Source organism: Halichoerus grypus, chromosome 15, assembly GCF_964656455.1.
Source record: "Halichoerus grypus chromosome 15, mHalGry1.hap1.1, whole genome shotgun sequence".
NCBI lineage: Eukaryota > Metazoa > Chordata > Mammalia > Carnivora > Phocidae > Halichoerus > Halichoerus grypus.
The window spans coordinates 48306252-48327447 of NC_135726.1; the positions used below are offsets into that span (position 1 = coordinate 48306252).

At 58.4% G+C, this 21196-nt stretch overlaps 2 protein-coding genes across 7 annotated transcripts in view; both read left to right on the top strand.

Moving 5' to 3' along the window:
* Window positions 1-218: 218 nt before the first annotated feature.
* Window positions 219-10791, top strand: SHKBP1 (SH3KBP1 binding protein 1). Its single transcript, XM_078063016.1, has 18 exons — window positions 219-341; window positions 547-600; window positions 762-807; window positions 914-987; window positions 1285-1343; window positions 1565-1645; window positions 2939-3100; window positions 3185-3275; window positions 3365-3555; window positions 4032-4147; window positions 4930-5017; window positions 5130-5246; window positions 6859-7029; window positions 8029-8184; window positions 8581-8677; window positions 9682-9860; window positions 10128-10242; window positions 10357-10791. Exons 1-18 carry the CDS (start codon window positions 256-258, stop codon window positions 10586-10588), a joined length of 2115 nt encoding a protein of 704 aa, XP_077919142.1. The 5' UTR covers window positions 219-255; the 3' UTR covers window positions 10589-10791.
* A 1853-nt stretch (window positions 10792-12644) lies between these two features.
* LTBP4 (latent transforming growth factor beta binding protein 4) overlaps window positions 12645-21196 on the top strand; it is a 29097-nt gene continuing 20545 nt past the window's right edge. Inside the window, exons 1-4 of one of the 6 annotated variants that reach the window (XM_078063633.1) lie at window positions 12645-12739; window positions 16753-16811; window positions 16978-17116; window positions 17694-17803. In XM_078063633.1, coding sequence (XP_077919759.1) covers window positions 12666-12739; window positions 16753-16811; window positions 16978-17116; window positions 17694-17803 — 382 coding nt within the window. In that variant the 5' untranslated portion in view covers window positions 12645-12665. Of the gene's footprint in view, window positions 12740-14780; window positions 14927-16752; window positions 16812-16958; window positions 17117-17693; window positions 17804-18976; window positions 19253-21196 lie in introns of those variants that run through there. The other 5 variants (XM_036094989.2, XM_036094988.2, XM_036094987.2 and 2 more) reach the window with 5 other exon arrangements.

A 21196-nucleotide genomic window follows, 5' to 3' on the forward strand; every position in this document is an offset into this window, starting at 1 on the left:
ATGGGAACCAGGAGGATAGAGGAGTTTCGCTAGCCCTTGTATCTAAACTTCCCCAAAGGGGCCTTGCAGTACGCCCCGTCCAGCGCAAGAAAGGCGGGTCCCTTTAAGGAGGCGGAGAGTTTAACTGCGACGGGTGAGCCCTTTGTCCAATCGCTGGCGGCTCCGGGAGTCTCCAGGCCAATGAGCAGGCGGTGGGGGCGGAGCCTGAGTACAGACCCGGAAGCGGGTGCTGGCCGGCCGGCTCGTCCGGGGGCCATGGCAGCCGCGGCTCCTGCTGCCGATGGGGTCCCAGGTCCGGGGCCTCCCGGGGAGGTGATTCATCTGAACGTGGGAGGCAAGAGGTGAGTGTAGGAAATTCCTGAGGCACCACCTCGGGAGCGGGGAGCGGAATGGGAGTACCCGCCTCTCCCGGGGGGAATCCTTGTCCATCACGGATTGCTCCGCCTCCTGTTGAAGGCGCGAGTGCCTGGAGTGACGCCGTGGCTAGGGAGCCGCATTCCTTACCCTTCCTCCAACCCCTCGCGTCTGCTCACTTTCCCCGCTTAGATTCAGTACCTCTCGCCAGACCCTCACCTGGATCCCAGACTCATTCTTCTCCAGGTGATCGGGAGAGCGAGTTTGGGGCGGGCTGTGCGGGGGGGGGGGGGCGGTTCGGGAAGAGACTATGGGGAGCCCTAATCCCCCCACTTACCCTCCCCACCCCACCGCCCGCACACACACACCCTGGCCCGTGACACCTGCTCTGTGTCCCCTCCCTGCAGTCTTCTGAGCGGACGCATCTCGACACTGAAAGATGAGACCGGAGCCGTGAGTAGGGCATAGAGCTGAAATGGGGCAGCGGGGTAGGAGGAGGGACAGGATACCGCTCAGCCCCGCTCTTTGCCCCATCCATCCTCTGCCCCCCTTCCCGCAGATCTTCATCGACAGGGACCCCACCGTCTTCGCCCCCATCCTCAACTTCCTGCGCACCAAAGAGTTGGACCCCAGGTTTGCACGGGGATAAAGGGACCCCACCGTCTTCACCTTCTTCCCCTCAGAATGTTCACTTAAGCTCCTCGATCCTATTTAAATTGTGTCCTTAGAGTTTTCCCCAAACACACACACACAAACAACCCACCCACCCATTTTCATTGCCCATGTATATCATTGCTGCTTAGAATCTTTATCCAGTCAAAACTTGCTACTGCTTGGGATTCTCTGTGCAGTTTTGAAAACTTCCCCCTCAGAATTCTCCACCCACTCCCACTCCCCAGACTCTGACCCTTAGTCAATTCTGCTACCCAGGGGTGTCCATGGTTCCAGCCTCCTCCATGAAGCCCAGTTCTATGGGCTCACTCCTCTGGGTAAGTGGGGGCCCCATTAGCATCCTCGTTGCATAGAAAACGAGCTCCAGCTTTCCTGATGTTCCCTCTCCCCCTCTCCTGAAAGAAGTTTGGGTTAGAACTGAGAGCACTGGAATTGGTCCTGGGTCTCAGGGGGAGTGGTGGAGAATGAGCTAGGGGAGGCGGATAGGATCTGCCTCAGTACTCTCCCAAGTCCCAGCTTTCGAGTTATTCCGCCTCAGTTCGACGCCTGCAGCTGCGGGAGGAGTTGGACCGATCTTCTTGTGGAAATGTTCTCTTCAACGGTTACCTGCCTCCGCCAGGTGGGCACAACTAAGGGTTGGAGGGGAGGGAGGGTGGACTGAAGACTATATTTCCCATAAGGTCGCAGCTGTGAGCCCTGAGACACTATGGGAGTTGTAGTCCTATATCAGAGGCCGGCCTGATGGAAAGGAAGTAGGAAACAGCGTTTCCAATGAGGCAATGGGCCAGCTAGCCTCACTGAGGCTCAGAAGTATGCCTTAGAGCCTGAGGGGAGTTTCAGTCCAGGTTTGATTTCCCTGTGGGGAAACTTAGGAAGAACCAGGGTCCTTTGCATGGAGGGGAGAAATATTAAAGGGGAGATAATCTCCATGGGACCTTGGATCAGCCACCGCACTGGCCATGGAAAATATGCCCCAGTGGTTATCGGGAACTGTAGTCCACTAGGCTTTGCTGATGGGTAGAAGGAACAAAATGGGGAAGTTCAGTTTATGACTATTTCCCTAACCTCAGTACCTTCATGAAGTTTGCCAAATATGAAGATCTCTGCTTTTGTTTTCTTAACTTAGTTTTACTGTGTTGTTTTTAAAAAGTCATTTTTTTAAAGTTTATTTATTTATTTAAGTAATCTTTACACCCCACACGGGGCTCAGGCTCACAACCCCGAGATCAAGAGTCACACGCTCTTCTGACTGAGCCAACCAGGCGCCCAGCACAAAAGTCATTTTGAACAGAAGCTTTATATCACTACCTTTATACCATAAATAAGTAAACGTGAAAATAAAACCCCCCCAAATACCAATGTTGTGATGCTTCTGCCTGCCAAGGAGATAGACTTCTGTTTCTTTTTCTTTTTCTTTTTTTTTTTTTTAAGATTTTATTTATTTATTTGACAGAGAGAGACACAGCGAGAGAGGGAACACAAGCAGGGGGAGTGGGAGAGGGAGAAGCAGGCCTCCGGCAGAGCAGGTAGCCCAATGCGGGGCTTGATCCTAGGACCCCGGGACCATGACCCGAGCCGAAGGCAGATGCCCAACGACTGAGCCACCCAGGCGCCCCTAGACTTCTGTTTCTTAAAACAGAAGATTAGCAAACACTGAAAAGGTAGCATATGAGGGCAGCACCAAACTGATTCGTCCTTTGTGATGGGCTCAAAGGAACCGAAAAGGGAGTAATTTGCTGTGTGATTGCATGTCATTGAATGCCGTGTCCCCACACCACCTAAAATCTTCTCCCCAGGAGACTATGCCCCACTTGGGGGGAAATCAGTATCTGGCCTATTTAAAGTGCTTGTGACATGGCAGTTATTACAATTATTACAATTATTGTCGCTCTGCTCCTTCTCCCTGCCATAGTGTTCCCAGTAAAGCGGCGGAACCGGCACAGCCTAGTGGGACCCCAGCAGTCGGGGGGGCGCCCAACCCCCGTTCGACGCAGCAACACAATGCCCCCCAACCTGGGCAATGCAGGGCTGCTGGGCCGAATGCTGGATGAGAGAGCCCCTCCCTCCCCATCGGGTACGTTTCTGTCCCCTGGGAGGCTGGGGCACCCAGTGGGGTCCCTGTGACCCCGCCGTGATCCCCATTCTTCCCACCCCCAAGGGCTACCAGAGGAGCCGGGGATGGTGCGCCTCGTGTGTGGACACCACAACTGGATCGCTGTGGCCTACACCCACTTCCTCGTTTGCTATAGGTGCCCGGGGAGGGTGGTGCCCGGAGGCCCGAGCCCTGTTGATGGGGAGGGCTCACGGTGAGGGTTGACGATATCCCCCCACCCCCCAGGCTCAAGGAAGCCTCTGGCTGGCAGCTGGTGTTTTCCAGCCCGCGCCTGGACTGGCCCATTGAGCGACTGGCACTCACAGCTCGGGTGCTTGGTGGGGCTTTGGGTGAGCATGACAAGATGGTGGCAGCGGCCACAGGCAGCGAGATCCTGCTGTGGGCTCTGCAGGCAGAAGGCGGTGGCTCCGAGATAGGTAGGGTACCAGGAGTTTTCCAGAACCTTTCGCCCTTTAGAATTATGCTTCAGCCTATGGTCTGTTAGAATTCTCTACCCCATTGGAATCCTGTGGCCTGTTAAAATAACCCACGCTATACAGTTCTCACGCCCATAAAGATTCTTTGCATTATTAAGATGTTCCAACCCTTTAGAATTCCGTATCCTGTTAGAATTCCTTGGCTTGTAGAAAAACCCACCCACATAGGATTCTCCCCTCCGTCAGAATTCCCTGCCCTGTTAGATCTCCACGCGAGTAGGACCCCAGAGCCTGTTAGAATCTGCATTCCATTAGAAATCTCTGTTTGCCTTGTTGAAAATCTCCACCGTGTTAGAATTCCATACCCTGTCCGGAATCTGGCCCATGGAATCCTCTGGCCCTCGGAGTTCTTCCTGCCCCCTCCCTTCTCCCTCATGAAGCAGGGGTCCCGGCTGAGTGCTCCTTGCCCTCCGCAGGAGTCTTCCATCTGGGGGTGCCCGTGGAGGCCTTATTCTTCGTTGGGAACCAGCTCATCGCCACAAGCCACACGGGGCGCATCGGGGTGTGGAATGCCGTCACCAAGCACTGGCAGGTCAGGGTGCTGGCCAGCCTGGCTGCCTCCTTCCCGGGTGGGCTGTCCAGACCATACAGACCCAGGGAGGGGTTCCTTTCTGCCCTGCCCCACCTGCAGAGCGCCAGAGAACCCAGTGGTGGGCCAGATCCTGGGGGGGTGCTGGCACGATAAAGACCTAAGGGATGTCAGGTCAGGGAGGCCTTCTGGAAGAGGGGCTGCTGGGCGGACAGGAAAGATGGTGGGTTTGCAAAGGAGGACAGAGGAGTCTCCAGGCACTGAATGGGGGAGTGGAGACACTGTAGGAGGCAGAAACCCAGAGGGAGACGAGCAAATGTCTGTCATTCCCTCTGCCCTCCCAAGCCCTGTCCAGAATGCAAAGAAAAATACACCTGCAGTGTTGCTTTCTCCTGTCCCATGTGTTTGGGAGAGACAGACAGAGACGGAGGGAAACAGACAAATAGAAGTAGAGCAAGTCGGAAAGAGGGGACAGAGCGAGGGGAGGGTGGACAGAGAGAAAGGCAGTGTGGTTACATGAAGGGATGCAGAGAGACAGACAGAGAGGACTAGGAGAAGCCAGAAATAGAGTCAAAGAGAGGCCAAGAGACAGAGACACTGACTCAGAGATTTCCAGAGATGGGGAGACACAGATGGAGATAGTCCTGGAGCAGGTGAGGCTGGAGAGAAGCGGGCCTAGAAACCCAGGGTGGGTTCTGGAGTTGGGGGGGGGTGCCCTGAGGGGTGCTGCGGAGGTGGAGGCAGGGACGCCCGCCTCTGCCCCAGCCAGTCCCGCCTGCCCCCAGGTCCAGGAGGTCCAGCCCATCACCAGCTACGATGCGGCGGGCTCCTTCCTTCTCCTGGGCTGCAGCAATGGCTCCATCTACTACGTGGGTGAGCAGCAGCCAGCACCCCTCGTGCCCGAGAACCTTCTGGGGAAGTGGGAGAAGAGGGGAAAGCCTGGGCGCCTCGAACAAGCCCGCTGTACCCTCCCCGCCCACCCCAGATGTGCAGAAGTTTCCCCTGCGCATGAAGGACAACGACCTCCTCGTCAGTGAGCTCTACCGGGACCCGGCAGAGGACGGGGTCACGGCCCTCAGCGTCTACCTCACCCCCAAAACCAGTAAGCTCTGATGGGCTCCCCGCCCTGCCATCAGCCCCGGCCCACAGCCGGCTCCCCACCACTTGTGGAGCTTGACCCAGTGAGATTTAGGAGGGGCCGAGAGGGGAGATTGAACTCTTGTTCAGTCATTCAGCAAACACTCACCGGGCACCACTTGTGTGCACTGTGGCGGGCCCCTCCAACCAGGGGCAGAACTGGCCCCTAGTACTTCATCTTTGTGTTTCTTTTCCACCCCTGCATTTAGGGCATGACGCCTGCGTGCTCATAAAACAAAGAGGGTGCACGTTTTACAGTTCTCTCACTTGGGACAGTTTTTTTGTTTTGGTTTCTTGACTTCAAATGCGGAGCAATAGGCCCCTTTTTGTTTGTTTTTTATTGAGCTGTGATTCACATAGCAGAGCATTCACCGTTGGAAAGTGTACAATTCAGTGACTTTCAGGAGATTCACAAGGTTGTGCACGCATCACTACTATGGAGTTCCCGAACAGGATTGTTAGCACCCCAAAAAGGAACCCTGAACTCGTTAGCCGTCATACCCTGTTCTCCCTCCTGACAGCCCCTGGAAACCTAATCTACATTCTGCCTCTGTGGATTGGCCGATTCTGGACATTTCATGTAAACAGGACCCTAACAATATGCGGCGTTTTGTGTCTGGCTTTTTTCACCTAGCATAATGGCTCTTTTGTAAATTTATTTTTTTCTTTCTTCTTCTTTTTTTTTTCATGGGGAGTGCTTTCTGGATCTTAAGATGACCTTGCCTGCTCCCAGGTTGTGAAGGTTTTCCCCTGTGCTTTCTCCTAGAGGCTTTTCAGTTTTAGCTTTTTATATACAGGTCTCTGCTGCTTTTCCCATTACCTTTTATGTATGGCGTGAGGTAAGGCTCACAGTCCATTTTTTTCCCAGCAGCAGTAAATGAGTAACACACCTAACTTCACACCTGTCATCACCTTTTCTCCATGGAAGTCCCCTTGCTGATTTCATGTATTTATTCCTTTCTTCCCCACCCCTCTGCCCACCGCATGCCTCCACACTGTCGCTTATCTCTTCATTTGTTTGTGTCCTTACAAAATGGGTGTTGTCGGCAGGTTTTGGATTCGCAGAAATGCTCCTGGGCGTATATGTCAATTGTCCCCTTACTTTTGCCCACCCCGCCCTAGGTTTAATGTCCGTCCGGGTGGCTGTGCACAACCCTAATCCATGGCTTTGAGCCTCTGCACAAAATATGAAAAACCACGTTTTACCTACCCTCATTCCTTAAGATGGTCCATTAAGTCTCTGACCATTGCAAAATAATCGTTCCCGTCTGGAAAGTTGGCGAGGGTGGGCCGTCCCTCAGACACTGGGTTGCGTTTTCTTGTCTTGCCATCTGTTTATATGTCTGTTTTTCAGGCTTTTGCTCTGTAACCCCATCTCCCTCTGTGTCTGTCTGTCACTATATCCCTCTCCCGAGATCCAGTTTCTTGGTTCCCTTTGCCTCCCTGTTTCTCTATTTTTCTATCTCTGTCCCCTGTCTTAATGAGCTCTGTCTGTCTCTCTCTCTTGTTTTCTGTCTCTGCTTCTTGCTCTCTCTGTCTCTGATCTGTCCCTCTCTTCATCCTCGGCCCCTCCCCAGGTGACAGTGGGAACTGGATTGAGATCGCCTATGGCACCAGCTCCGGGGGTGTGCGGGTCATCGTCCAGCACCCTGAGACCGTGGGCTCAGGGCCCCAGCTTTTCCAGACCTTCACCGTGCACCGCAGCCCCGTCACCAAGATCATGCTCTCGGAGAAACACCTCATCTCAGGTGGGCCTCGCCGGGCTGCCCCCGCTGCGCGTCTCCCTGCAGGACACTGGCCCAGGTCGGAGTGTGAAACCGGCGGGTGGGTGAGAGAATTTTAACCTGGGACAATAATTGCAGAAGTGTGAGATGGGTCCTGTAAGGGGACCCATCCAGGCGAGAGTGAGTAATTCATCAGTTCCCCAAACATGGCTTGAGCACCTGTGTGCCAGGCCCAGAGGATACAGTGATGGACAAGACAGGCCAAGTCCCTACCCCTGCGGAGCTGATGTTCTGCTGGGGATGGCAGATGATAAACACGTCAGAGTAGAAATGACCAACAGGCAATGATGAAGACCAGGAATCAGAGCAGAGCTGTGTGAGTGGCTAGAGCTCGGTGGGGTCACTGGGGAAGGATCTTTGAGCAGAAACAAAGGAATGCCCCCCCCCCCCCCCCCCGCCGTGGGGACAGGCATTCCAGCAGAGGGACCAGGCATTGCAAAGGCTCTGAGCTGGGAGGATGAAGGATGGATCTGAGGAGGAGCAGGGAGCCCCTGTGCCTGGAGCAGTGTGGGCGAAGGAGAGGGTGGGGCTTTGTGAGCCATGCAGAAGACCCTGTCCTTGACCCTGATTGGGATGGAGTCTCGGGAAGGAATGCAGTGAGCGGAGGAGGGCCATGACCTGGCACAGGTGTTCACAGGGTCCCCCTGGCTGCGTGTGGGGCCAGGCTCTGGGGGCAGGACAGGAGCGGGGAGTCCAGGGAGGAGGTGATGATGGACAGGACCGGGGGGCCGGGGGGGGACAGTGACAGGGTTAGGTGAGATCAGGCTCTGGAACGATTTTGGAGGCAGGGCCAAGAGGATTTTTAACCATTTGGAGTTCTGGGGCAGAGCGAACTCTCTGAAAGGGAAGAATTCAGAGGGGCCCGAATCCTGACACCTTTGTGGGGGTCATCGTGGGGCTCGGGAGGGTGGGGCGGTGGGGATGCAGGCCTGACCTGCTGCCCGCCCCCCCCTTGCTCCTCAGTCTGTGCCGACAGCAACCACGTGCGCACGTGGTCCGTGACTCGCTTCCGGGGCATGATTTCCACCCAGCCCGGCTCCACCCCGCTCGCTTCCTTCAAGATCCTGGCGTTGGAGTCCGCCGACGGGCATGGCGGCTGCAGCGCGGGCAATGACATTGGTGCCTGCTAGCCCCTGGCGCCGCCCCCCCCGCCCCCCCCCCGCCCCACGCGCCCTGCCTGAGCCCCACTGGCCTCCATCAGCCCCTTACCTGACCTGCCCAGCGGGCCTGGTCGACCTCCATTCACCCCCCGCCACCCCCCATTGAATTCTGTTACCCCATCGAGTCCTCTGACTGCCACCTGACCCAGGACTCCCACCCCGCATCCCTGAACTCCACTGACTGTTGCTGACCCCCAGCCCTTTCTGAGGTCGCCCAATTCCAGAAACCTGGGAATGCAGACCTGGGGTCCTGGGAGGGATTCATCGGTGGGAAAGGAGGCAGAGCCTTGGGGTCTGGAGTCCCAGGGGCCCCGGCTGGCCCTGACTCCCCCCCTTCCCCCCCATCCCGGCCCAGGCCCCTACGGCGAGCGGGATGACCAGCAAGTGTTCATTCAGAAGGTGGTGCCAAGCGCCAGCCAGCTCTTTGTGCGCCTTTCATCTACTGGTCAGCGGTGAGGGCCGTCCCATCATATGGGGGGGCGGGTGGTCGGAGGAGAAGGCAAGATCCCAGCTGGGTCATGGAGGCCAAAAGAGGGGACACTTGAAGGAACAAAGGCTAAAAGGGAGCACAAGGCCTGGTCCTAGGTTTGGGGGCTGGAGGAATCAAAGGTGTGACACATATGGGTGGCAGTGAAGCTGGAGAAACCCCAGGCGCCCCTGCTGGACCTCAGGCAGGTGGCCCAGGGTGGTCAGGGCCCCGGGGTGGGGGCAGGAGGCGCGGGCGCAGGCATCCGGGCCAGGGGGTGGGGCGCGGGCCGCTGTAGGAGCCCGGAGGAGGTGCTCGCCCCAGCCTGGGAAGGGGGCCTGTGATGGTTTTTTTGAGGAGGGAGCCCTGGGGTTCCCAAGGCTGGAAGTGACCAAATAGGACATCCAGTGGGATGCGCGTGGTCCAGGAGCTGGAGCAGTGACCAGGCTGCAGGGGGCCAGTCAATCATGTGGAAAAGCCGAGATTGCCCTGAGCGGGCTGGGGAGCCATGGGGCAGCACAGTGGGGAGCACTGTGGGGGCTGGACTGGAGGTTGGATAGGAGCCCCAGAGCCCAGGGAGGAGGCTGGGACAGGTGCCTGGCGGGAGCAGGCAGCGCTTGACCAGGGCCAGACAGGAGGGGAGGAGGGGGCCCTGGGAGAGACACTGGAGGCCGAGGGGACTGGCCGTGGGGAACGATAGGAGGTGAGGGAGGTGCCCAGGATGACTCAGGCCTTCCTTGCGACGGGACCAGGGGAGAGCTGCAGATTTGGAGGAGAATCCCACTGGGGACATGTCGGGGCTGCCGGGCGGGAGCCATCCAGGAGGCAGCCGCACCCAGAGAGAGTGCACTGGGGAAGGATAAGCGGGCTTGGGGTGGTGGTTGCAAAGGCAGGAACGGAAGCCATAACAGTGGGATCTGAGGCCCGGGAAGGGTGTAAGGATGAGAAGACGCACTAGGGCCAGGGTGACCCCCTCCCCTTCTGTCTCAGGGTGTGCTCCGTGCGCTCGGTGGACGGCTCCCCCACCACCGCCTTCACGGTGCTCGAGTGTGAGGGCTCCCGGCGGCTGGGCTCTCGGCCCCGGCGCTACCTGCTCACCGGCCAGGCCAATGGCAGCCTGGCCATGTGGGACCTGACCACCGCCATGGACGGCCTCGGCCAGGCCCCTGGTACTCCCTGCCCCGCCCCCAGGGCCCTCTCCTCAACCCCCTTCCTCAGTCTCCCTCCCCAAGCCCTTGGCCTCTGACCCCTTTCCTCTGCCTTTGAACCCTACCTTGCCCCTGCTTGTCCACCCCTCTCTCTTAGCATCTGACCCCTGTCCCTGGACCTCTGCATTTTTCCTCCTATCCTGACCTCAGTCCTTGCACACAACGCGTGTCCCTTGCCCAGTGATCCTTGTCGTGCCCCCCGCCCCAACCCGTTTCCTTGCCCCGCAGCCGGTGGCCTGACGGAGGAAGAGCTGATGGAGCAGCTGGAGCAGTGTGAGCGGGCGCCGCTGTCTTCCTCCAGGAGCTCTCTCCCCAGCCCCTCCCCCCGCACCTCTCTCACCAGGTAGGCCTGACCCCACTTCCCCTTTGTGCAGTGGGGGGGGGGGGCTGCTGCTGCTCATCTGCCCCGGATGCCCCGGATGACACGCACTGACCCTCATCACCCCCACCACTGCAGTCTTCACTTAGCCTCCAGCGACACCTCCCTGTCTGGCCGGCGCGGGAGCCCGAGCCCCCCACAGGCTGAGGCCCGGCGTCGTGGGGGAGGCAGCTTCGTGGAACGCTGCCAAGAACTGGTCCGGGGTGGGCCAGAGCCCCGACGGCCACCGACACCAGCCCCTCGGCCCCCCGCGGGTCTGGGAGCTCCCCTTGCGCCCCCCAAGGTGAAGCTCAATGAAACTTCCTTCTGAACACAGCTGCCATGGTGCCTTTGGATACCCAGGTCCTGGGGGGTGGGGGGTTGGCGGGGGGGCTCTGGTGCCTCCCTGCTTCCTGTCAGAGCCCTGGGTTCAGGGCCAGGGCCTCCTTGGAGTGGTCACTGTTACTAGGCCCCCACTGTCCCCCCTTTTCTGGAGCCAAAGTCACCCTCCCCTAATAAAGTTCTCACTGCCAACACCTTGCTGACATTCCTAGAGGGTTTGGGGACCCCCAGGGAAAGGGTCGGAGAGATGTGGGGACTGGCCATATGTCTGGCTATAGATTCAGGAACATCTGGCTCTCTCTCGCTTTAAGCAAAGAAAGAGAACGTAATGGTTTACCCCTGGCTTCAGGCATAGCTGGATCCAGGGATTCAAAAACTCATCCAGAATGTCTTTCCATCTTTTGGCTTTGCTTGCCTCTGGGATGCATCATTCTCAGTCAGGTTTTCCCCTCTGGGTGCCAAGATGACTCCAGGTACCTCCTTAGCAACTTTCTTTTCTCTCCTAGCAGCAGCGGCAAAAAAAAAAAAAAATCATATGACTGATTCTTACTGGCTCGAATGTAGTCAGATGGCCACCCCTGAACAAATCACTGTGGCCCGTGTGATGGAGGCCTTCCATTGTTCCAAGGGTCCTGTGCCCTCACAAGCCAGGAGGTGAGATCAGCCCACTCCTCCCCTCCAACCGGAGGAGTCCCTGAAAGGTGAATCAGGGTACTGTTCCCACAAGCAGGGATGAATGGCTGCAGGTCAACAGAAACAGATGTTGGCTATACGATTGCCACATCCTTAGTGTTTGTGCCCTAAACCTCGCCACGGCCAACACCTTGCCCACATCCCTGGCTGCCCAGTCTCATCCCTTTCCTGCCCCTACCAGAGAGGTTATGTGGGACAGGTTCTGCGCACTCCAGCCTAATATCCTTGAGGTTTTTTCCCAAATAATACCTATTCCTATGGCAACTTCTCAGGAGTTTTCTGCCTCTTTTCCTTGGGCCGATGAAGAGGAGAGGGGGCCAGACTCGGGACAAGGGATTTTAGAATATGCTAATTTGAGAATCCCAGAGTTTCTGGAATGCCAGAGTTTCTGTAACATAGTGGAGAGGGGTTTCTGTAACATAGTGGAGAGGGAATCTAGAATGCAGGAATATTCTAGAATGCTAGTGGATAAACAGTATTAGGGTTCTCCCCTGCATTTCAGAGAATGCAGACTAGAGGTTTTGTGACAAAAGGACCTGGAAGTCAATGATTCTAGAACAGGGGAGTGTTCTAGAATACATATGAATCTACATTCGTAGGAATATTTTGTATGCCAGAGTTTCTGGAATGCTAATTATAGGACACAGAAAGCAAATCTGGAGTACTAGAAAATCTAGAGCATAGGGGCATTCCGGAATGTCAGCTCTTCTAGATCACTAGAGCGTTTGTTTGCATTCCAAGAAACCCATAATGGCAGGGGGTTCTGGATTGTCAGAGAATCTAGAATATGATTGGGAGATGAGTGATTCTAAAACATGAGTGTTCTGGAATACCTGTGAATCTCAAACTCTGGAAATGTTTTTACATGCCGGGACATTCAGAACCCTGGGGGGTGTTTGAATGTTAGGAAGTCTAGAACATAGGAGGGGGTTGGGATGCCCGGAAATCTAGAATGTGGGATGTTTTATAATGCTCCCAGATCTAGAATATTGAGATAGTTTTTCCTTGCCAGGGAATCCAGAACACTTGTGTTTCTGGAATGCTGGTGACTCTAGAACTGAGAGAGAGAATCAGAAAATCTGAAATACTAAAGAGATTTGTCTGTTAATAAATGGGATAAAACCCTGCGTGTGAGCACATGATGGGAGGAAGCTTCCAGAATGCCACGGCTCTAGCACTCTGAGGGGTTCTGAAGGGTTGAGAGCAGATCAGGGTCCAAGGGATGACATAGAAACGACCCTGGGAGATACTGGCACTGACGGGGAGGGATTGGGAGCGGGGGACTCCAAAGTCGGGGGGGATGGGAAGGCAACACCATCCCCGGAAGTTGTAGTGGTGAGCCAGAGGCTGTTGCCTAGCAACGAGCATTGAAGATGCCCCGGATCCCAGGCAGAAGGGAGAAATTTCGGCAGCGCCCCCAGCAAATGCTCCAGCCACAGGGTAGGAGGTGAGGAGGAGGGCAACGGGGGTGGGGGTGGGGGTTGTCAGCACACGCTGTCCTGCAGGGCCATCTTAACCAGATTGCGGGGGCTTCACAAAAACAGGGACCCAGAGCACATTCAGTGGGCAGTCAGGGACTCCATCATCATGCTAGGACTGCCCACGAATGCCCACGAGTGGGGCCTGAGTGTCATCGTTACTGCTCTAAGGGGCTGCGTGTCCCTGGATGGCGGGTGGGCCCAGATTCTGGGTGTCAGTGTGGGATGGAGGCGTGGATTGCTGTAGGTGGTAGTAACAGTGTGCGTGTGGCTGTGTGAGTTACCAGGGTGCCTCGCTGTAACGGGGCGGGCGGGGGGAAGGTGACGGGGTCGCCTGTCCATCCTCCACACCCTCCACTGGAAGAAGGAGCAGGAGTGGGGGGTGAGGACGAGTCAGCTGGATCGGTTGATATTCTTAGCCTAGGGTGGGCCCTATATGGTCAGGGCCCGCGGCCTAGTATCCTGTGGGGGTGGAGCCTGTGATGCACTGGGGGCGGAGCTAAGGATCCAGAACTGGAAATCTTAAGACTCAAACTGCGTGGAGGGATGGGGCCTGGAACCCGGGGGGCGGGGCAAACATGAAAGGGGTGGGGCTTGGGATGCTAAGTATGGGGCTGCGCCCGAATTCACCGTGGGAAGGGCAGTGACCTGAAACTCAGAGGAGAAGGGGCCAAGTGGGGAGCCAGATCTGAGGCTCAGGGGGCGGTGACCTTAGGAGAAGAGAAGTGGGATGTGTAATGGCGAGGAAAAGGGTGGGGCCTTGAATTTATAATGAAGGGCAGGAGCTGAGCTTGAGACCTACTGCATTGGGAGGCTGTAAGCAAGGCTTGGAGCCTGGAACTCCCTAAAGAGAGTGCAGGTGGGGCCTAAGGCCCCCTGTGGCTTGGGGCTCCCGGACCGACGGTGGAGGACTCAAGGAAGGGAGGGGACTAGAATTCTCTAAAGAGAGAGTGTGCAACTCTATCAGTTGGGAGGGGTGCTGTTGGGAATCTTTAACTTTTTTTTTTTTTTAAAGATTTTATTTATTTATTTGAGAGAGAGAATGAGACAGAGAGAGCATGAGAGGGTCAGAGGGAGAAGCAGACTCCCCGCCGAGCAGGGAGCCCGATGTGGGACTCGATCCCCGGACTCCAGGATCATGACCTGAGCCGAAGGCAGTCGCCTAACCAACTGAGCCACCCAGGCGCCCCATGTTGGGAATCTTTAAATATTCAGGTTAGGGAAGGGGGGTCTGGTAACCTCTAGGGGCAGCGGTGGAGAGGGGTGTAAGGAGAACAGCTCTCTCCGAGCAAAGTCTGTGGGTCAGGGGCCGAGCCTGTGTCCTCTGAGGGCCAGAGGCTACAGCCTTCTGAGGAATAAGCTTTTGCTTGTTGGACCTGGAACCCGTGAAGCACAGGGCCTTGAGAAGAGGAAATCCTTTGGGAAGGTACAGAGTGGGCCTGGGGCCTCAGAGGGGCCAAACCTGGGGCCTACTGTAGGATTAGCACTCCTCCCCCCCCCACCCGAATCCTGAGTCTCTCGCATGAGAAGTGGACAATTCTGGGGGCTTCCAGCGTTTACACCAGTCAGGGAGCAAATTCTGATCAAATTTCTACCACAACTGTGAACGAGGTGATGAGGCCTGTGCGTGACGGTCTAGTTTAGGGGACCCTGACCACTGCCTACGCATCCCTCCCAGCCGTGGGAGGGGTCCCAGCGTCTCCACTCTTCAGCTTCTCCTTCCCGAGTCGGTACCGGACTCCCGATTTCCCCTCCAGCCCTGAGAACTTCAGGCCCCAGCGCCCCCCGCCCGGCACCTGTCCCTCTAGCCCCTCCCCTGCCGCCTTCCGATTGGCCAAGAAGGTAGCGCCCCCTGGCGGCATCGGGCTCTGATTGGCGGGAAGTTAGCAGCCGCGGCTAGGACTGTGGAGAAAATGAGTCGGCCTCGGGCGGGGGCGGGGGGCGGGGCCGCGCCGAGCCGGACCCGCTGGACAGACGGCCCGCCTGGAGCGGGACTCCACGCCGGACACGATGCGGCGGCCTGGCCCCAGCGGCCGCCGCCCCCTTCTGCTGGTGCTGCTGCTGCCGCTCTTAGCAGCCGCCGCCTCCGCTGCCAGCCCCAGCCCCAGCCCCAGCGAGGCCGTCGAGGTTGCGGGGACCCCGGGCCGCCCGGCCGGGTAAGCCCCACTGCGACCCCTTCTTCCTTGTGCCCCCTCCACCCAATAAGCCTGGTGGGTCCGGAAGCACCAGAACTTGCGGATTTAGGGGACTAACGAACCCAGTGCTTCGGAGTAGGGATGAAAGAGCCAGACCCTTGGATTTATTAGGACCCTCTATTTTGCAGGGCTTAGAAGCGGGGAGTACTGAAATTTGGAGGCGAGGGATTCGCCGCTGGTGTGGTAGATGGACAGTATGGCCCCAGGGAATTCTAGGGTTTTTTTCGGAGAAGGGTCGCAGCTTATATGGGGATGGGGCTTTGAGTTTTCCTACGATGATAGATGGGTGGGGCGCTCCAGCTGGGATGAGGTTCCCCAAGCTTCTTGGGTGCTTAAGGAAGAGGAGTATCGGAGGTTATGAAGGGATTCTATGGTGGGGTTGAGATGTCCTGGTTTTCTCGGGTTTGGGAACGCCTGGATGAATTAAAAGGGACCCTTGGATTTTCTTAATGACTTAGGAAGACGTGGACTTCGGGCTTGATGGCGGAGGGGCTTGCAGGGGGGTTTGTGCGGAGGGGGTTCCTCAGATTTCACGAAGGTTGGGGATGCTCTAGTTTCCTAGAATTAGAGGATCCCGGGCTTGAATGAGGGACCAGTGATTTCGCGGCAAGAGATCCAAAATTTCCTATAGATTTGGGGGTTATAGCCCCCCTTCCTGTCTACGGGTGACGAGATCGAAGAAAGCAGTCTGCCCAGCACCCCCACCCCCCGCCCTGCGGCCCAGCGCTCCGTTACAAAGGCCCCGGGCTCCGCTCCCGCCTCGGTCTCTGCGAATGCGTTTAGTAACCCGAGCCGCGCCGGGGGCGGGGCCGGGAAGGGGTTAACCCGGAGAAAAGGCGGGAGGGATAACGGCAAGATCGGGGGTCCCAGAGGCTCCCATCTGGGCGGTATCCTCCCTCTCTGGGCCCCACCCGTCTGGAAAGAGTCCATGCGCCCGACGTCCCCTTCACAGCATCTCCCCACGGCCCTTCTCTCGGGGCCTGGGCGCGCGTCCTCGTCCCTCGTCCCCCTTAGCCTGGGGCTAATGGATTTGTCTGGGGGGCCCCCTGGTTGCGACGCACTTGCGCTGGAGCTGAGGACTCCGCTATCCAGAATCTGAGACCCTCTGGGCGCAGAGATTTCTCGAAGAACGACTCCTTCCTCCTGGTCAGGCGGGAAACTGAGGCCCAAAGACCAGGAGATGCTGGCTCCGGGACACAGAGCGTGGAAGGGCAGGAACGGGCTAGAACTCAGGCCTTGGGATTCCCAGTTCTGGGCTGTGGCTCCTTCGGCGTCCCCCTCCACCTCAGCACCCTGCTGGACCCACAGTCAAAAGAGGACCTCCTTCCCCGGCCGCTGAGGCCTGTGGACGTGGCGCCACCTGCCGGCCATTCTAAGGATGACGACTGAGTCAAGGACAGGGATGTGCGGGGAGGGCGGGGTTCTAGATTCCCAGACAGTCGGGGGCTTGGAAATGCGCTTAGAAATCCTCTTTGCGTCTTTTTAAAAAACCGTTTAAAAAAAGACTCTAAAATGTCCTTACCAATAAGACTTTACCACTAAACACTTCAGAAAATAATTAAAAGTAGGTTTGCTGTGACCTTCATCCTGGGAGAGTCTATGCCAATTTGCCTCCCACAGTTCAGATGGGGAAACTGAGGCATCCAGCATAGTGCCTCAGATTGATCGAACATCTATTTCGAGTGCTCTCAAGCCTTCTCTTGGCTTTCCCTCCCCTATCCCCCACTGCCCTCCTTTGGGAGTTTTAGAGGACTAGGGGCCTGAGTGACTTCCACCCCTGTTTATAGTCTTGCTGCTTGTCGGTGCTGCCCAGGCCGATCGCCCAGGAGAAGTCGCTGCCTCAGAGGTGGGTTCTTCTAGGTGGGGTATGGGTAGGAAGTGAAAGGGGGTAAGAGCAGAGGGGTCGGGGCTCCCTTCCCCGCCCTTCATCCCAGCTGGAATGCCGGATGCACTTGGTGGAAAGAAAGACTCGGTCCCTTCCTTCTCCACTTAGTCCCTGGCTGTCTCCGAAGCCTCCTGCAGGGTCCAGAGCTGCCCGCCGGAAAAGTGTGCAGGCCCTCAGCAGTGCCTGACCCCAGTGCCCCTGGTGCTGCCGAGCCCCAGTCCCAGCGTGAGGAAGAGACAGGTGTCCCTCAACTGGCAGCCACTGACGTGAGTGTGCAGATCCCTCCCCTACCAGAGGCACAGGAGCTCCCAGCTCCGCCACCATTCCCCGCACACCTTTCTCTCTGCTCCCTGCGTCTCCTCTCCCTTCTTCTCTCTCTCTCAACTTGTATCGCTGTTTCTATTTCTCCTTTTCGTGCCTGCCCCATTCTCTGCATCTTTCAGTCTCCATTTCTCTGGCCTTGTCTCCATGCCCTCAGTCTGTATGTGTTCTTTTCCATTTCTGTCTCTTTCTGTTTCTCCCATCATTGCCTGTCTCTTGTTCTCTGTGTCTCTCTGACTCTCTGTCTCTTTCTGCCTCTGTCTTCTCTCCTCTCTTTCTCTCCCTTCCTCATCTCTGTTTCTCCCCCAACGTTTGTCTCTGTTTCTCCCCAAGCCTGTGAAGAACGCTCAAGGTCTGGTCCCTGGAAAGGGATTGGAGGTGGGGGGGGGGGAGGGTTGGGGAGAGCTGCTACTGGGAGATCTCCTGGCACGGAAGGCCCCTTCCAGCTGCGGGGGAGGGGGTGTGGGGAAGGAGGGGGTGTCCGTCTAACCTCGTTTGTCTCCTCTGCCCTCTCCTACCCAGGCTGCAGGAGGCCCGAGCTCTGCTGAGACGAAGGCGGCCCCGCGGGCCGGGTGGCCGGGCACTGTTGAGAAGGAGGCCCCCACAGCGCGCCCCTGCTGGCCAGACCCTGGGTAAGAACATCCGCCCTTCCTCTGCCGGGGGGCAGGGGGGTGGGTTCCGGGCCAGATAAAGCCGTCTGGTTCCCACGGTCCAGCCGCCGCCTAGCTGCCCCCCATTGTAGCTCAGCCCCCCAGCCCCCCAGGACACGGACTCTCTAGGGACCCTGGCGTCCGGCCGCTCGAGGTGAGCCCGGGACAGGACCAGACGCTGGCCAGAGGCGCTGACCCGCGGGGGTGGGGCCGGGAAGCCAGGCGTCCGGGCTCCCTGCGGCCGAAGAGGGGGGCGCTGTCCCGGCAGAGAGTGCAGCCGAACTAGCCCAGACAACAAAAGCGATTGCGCGGGTTGGCGCCTGCCCGGTCACCGAATGCCCAAAATTGCGGGGCGGCTGGGAGCCAAAGGCCTCCCCCTGCTTCCCCGACCCTCCCCCTGCCCTCCTCCCACTCCAGCTCTCTGCCCCTGGGCTAGCACACCCCCTAGTCTCAACCACCCTCTAAAGTCCCCCTCCTGCTGTGGCCTTCAGCCCGGATGTGTCCCCTTCTCCCTAAAGTCTTCCAGATGTGGGCATCCGGCCAGATGTTAGGACCCCCGCCCACAGCCTCAATCCACCGTACGCTCTTATCCATTCCGACTTCTACCAGGTGTGGGGGGTCCTGGCCAGATGTGACCTTATCCTCAAATGTGCCCCCCCCACCGTCCTGCCCACAATCCAGACCCCAAATTCCTTCATGTGCCCAGGTGCACCGACCCTTCTTCTCTCCCCCAGATGTGCCACCTGGCTGCCCAGATGTGCCACGACAGCCCCATATCCCGATGAAGCCTCTTTCTCTGTGTCTAGGGCGGAGAATCGGCCTTTACCGGCCTCCCCAAATGTGGCCCCCACTGCTCTTTCCTCTTTATGGATTCAGCCCTGTCTGGGGGGAAACCGGCCCGCCCCCACCTGTTCCCTTCCCCGCCGCTCCCCTGCGGGCCCCATTCACTTGTTGGTGCGAGGCGGGGGCAGACGGGGCGCCCCCCTCCCCCCTGCGAGTCTAGCGCCCAGCCTGCGCGCCTCTGGCTGCGCGCCCAGCCCCACGCGCCCCCGCGCGGCCGCCGGGGAGGGAGTGGTGGGGAGGGGGGGCCTGAGCGGGGGCGCGGCCGCCCTCCCCCGCAGGCGGGCGGGCGCGGCCGGGCCCCTCGGGCGGGCTGGGGCGGCGGCGCGGCGGAGCGCGGCGCTGCAGCCATGGCGGGCGGCGCGCGGGTGTCGCTATTGGTGCTGCTGGCGCTGCTCGGGCCGCAGCCTGTGCTGGGCCAGCCCCGAGAGCGCCTCCGCGTGCGCTTCACCCCGGCCGTGTGCGGCCTGCGCTGCGTCCATGGGCCCACCGGCTCCCGCTGTACCCCGACCTGCGCGCCCCGCAACGCCACCAGCGTGGACAGCGGCGCGCCCGGCGGGGCGGCCCCGGGGGGACCCGGCTTCCGCGCCTGTGAGTGCGGGGTGGTGGTCCCGAGGGAGGGGTTCCCAGGGGGAGGAGGGTCCCCGGGGATGGGAGAGACAGTCCCCCAGGGAGAGGGAGCCCAGATTCGGTGTGCACGAGTGCTGGGGAATCCCTGGGGTATTTCAGGAAGGGGGACTTAAAATTCCTGGCGTTTGGGGTTGAGTCCTGAGGGTCCCGATTTTGCAAGCAATGAGGGTTTTCAGGGACCTGTGGCGTCCCACGTGAGGGGATTGGGGCCGGCTTTCATGCCTCTGAGTCAAAGTGGGAGATACCAGACTGAGGGGCCTGGAGCTTGGGGGAAGGGGGCCCCAATTCTGAGACTGTAAGGAGTCCCTGGAGACCAAGCGAGAGTTTCGGGGCCCCCAGGGGTGTCCCAGTTTCTGTGTCTTGGGTGGGAGGGATTAGGAAAGTCCAGGATGGGAGTGCCTGGAAGAGGGGGATTGGGGTGAGGAAAGTTGATCCCAAGAGCTGAGAGGGAAAGGGTCCCTAGAAGGAGGGTCTCTGCAGGGCCCCTGAGTTGCAAAGGTCGCACGTGGGAGAGAAATCCAGATAGGAGGCCTAGGGGAAGGGGCGCCCCCTGGGGGACAGAGGGGACAGGAGGGTGTGCATCAGGCACCCCTACAGTAGGGAGTCCCCCCCCCGCGGGCTCAGGTGAGGTGGGGAGGGCGGGCCACCTGTTGGCCCCAGGGTGCAGGGATGGGCGGGCTCTCGGGGTCGGGGCCTACCTGCCCCCAACCCCAGAGGCCCTCTGGAGTGGGGAGTGGGGGCCCCTGGCTCTGAGAACTCGCCCAGCCTGGCCCCCAGCCAATCCAGCCCTGGCCGGCGTGAGCTCATCTCCCGCCTGAGCCCCCGCCCGCTGCCACTCCCTCCCTCCTCCCCTCCCTCCCTCCTTCCTACACTCCTCCCGGCCCAGCCCCAACGCGCCCGTGCCAGGCGCCGTGCCCAGGCGGGTGCCAAGCCCCTGGAGGCACAGGAGGGGCATGTGAAGGGGGGGCTGACCCTGGCAGGACCCCGATGTCCTCAGCTCCTTATTCCTTCAGAGGCGTGGGACGTGAAGTTGGCCGTGCCCATGTATCGACCCGTCCAGGGTGTGGGAGCCCCAAGGGAGCTGGGTGGGGGGCCGGCATTCAGACCGAGAAAAGGCAGAGGAATTCCCAAGGAGGCTGGGAAATGCCCTGAGACCTAGCTGGATTACCGTGACCACCAGAGAGACCCTTCCTATTTTGGAATCGTGATTCCTAGTTAAGTCTCTCCTGCTACTCAATTAAGGACCCTTATTAGGGCACCCTGGAGTCCTGGCCTGACTCCCTTAAGTAGGGGAGCCCAGAATCTCAGCCTTCAGACCCTAAGCCTCCTCCCCACCCCTATCAACAGACTCCACAGACCGGCCCCTCCAGTAAAGTTCCCTCCCATTCTTCTGATGTAATCCCCCCAAACTGTGCCCCTCACCAGAGAACTCTGTAGTATTGTCCCTCAACTACTCCTCCCTACTTCCCGGAGAAACCCCAGATTACAAACCCTATACAGTGATAACTCCACTCCCTAGCTGAATTCTCTTTCCACAAAAGACTACCATTCTCTTGTATTTCCAATTGAGTGCCATCAGATTCCTGATTCCTATCTTTCCAAGCCCTGCTTTTCCAGCTGACCCCCTCCCCAGGAACTTCTGATCCATCTATCTTCAGAGAACCCCAGAGCTGGTCTTGATCAGCTGATTCTCACAAGAAGACTCTCCAGACACTGTGCTCCCCCTACGCAGCCATTAATCCAAAGACTTGGGCACCTAATCCCTTAACTGGGAGGGGATGGAGGATCCACAGTATCTTAGAATCTTCCCAGACAATTGAGGCTCTTGTGTGCTGGGGACTCCCAGGGAATCCCATTTCTCCGTGTAAACCCTATTCTCAGTACCCTCAACTTAGCTGTCCCCTA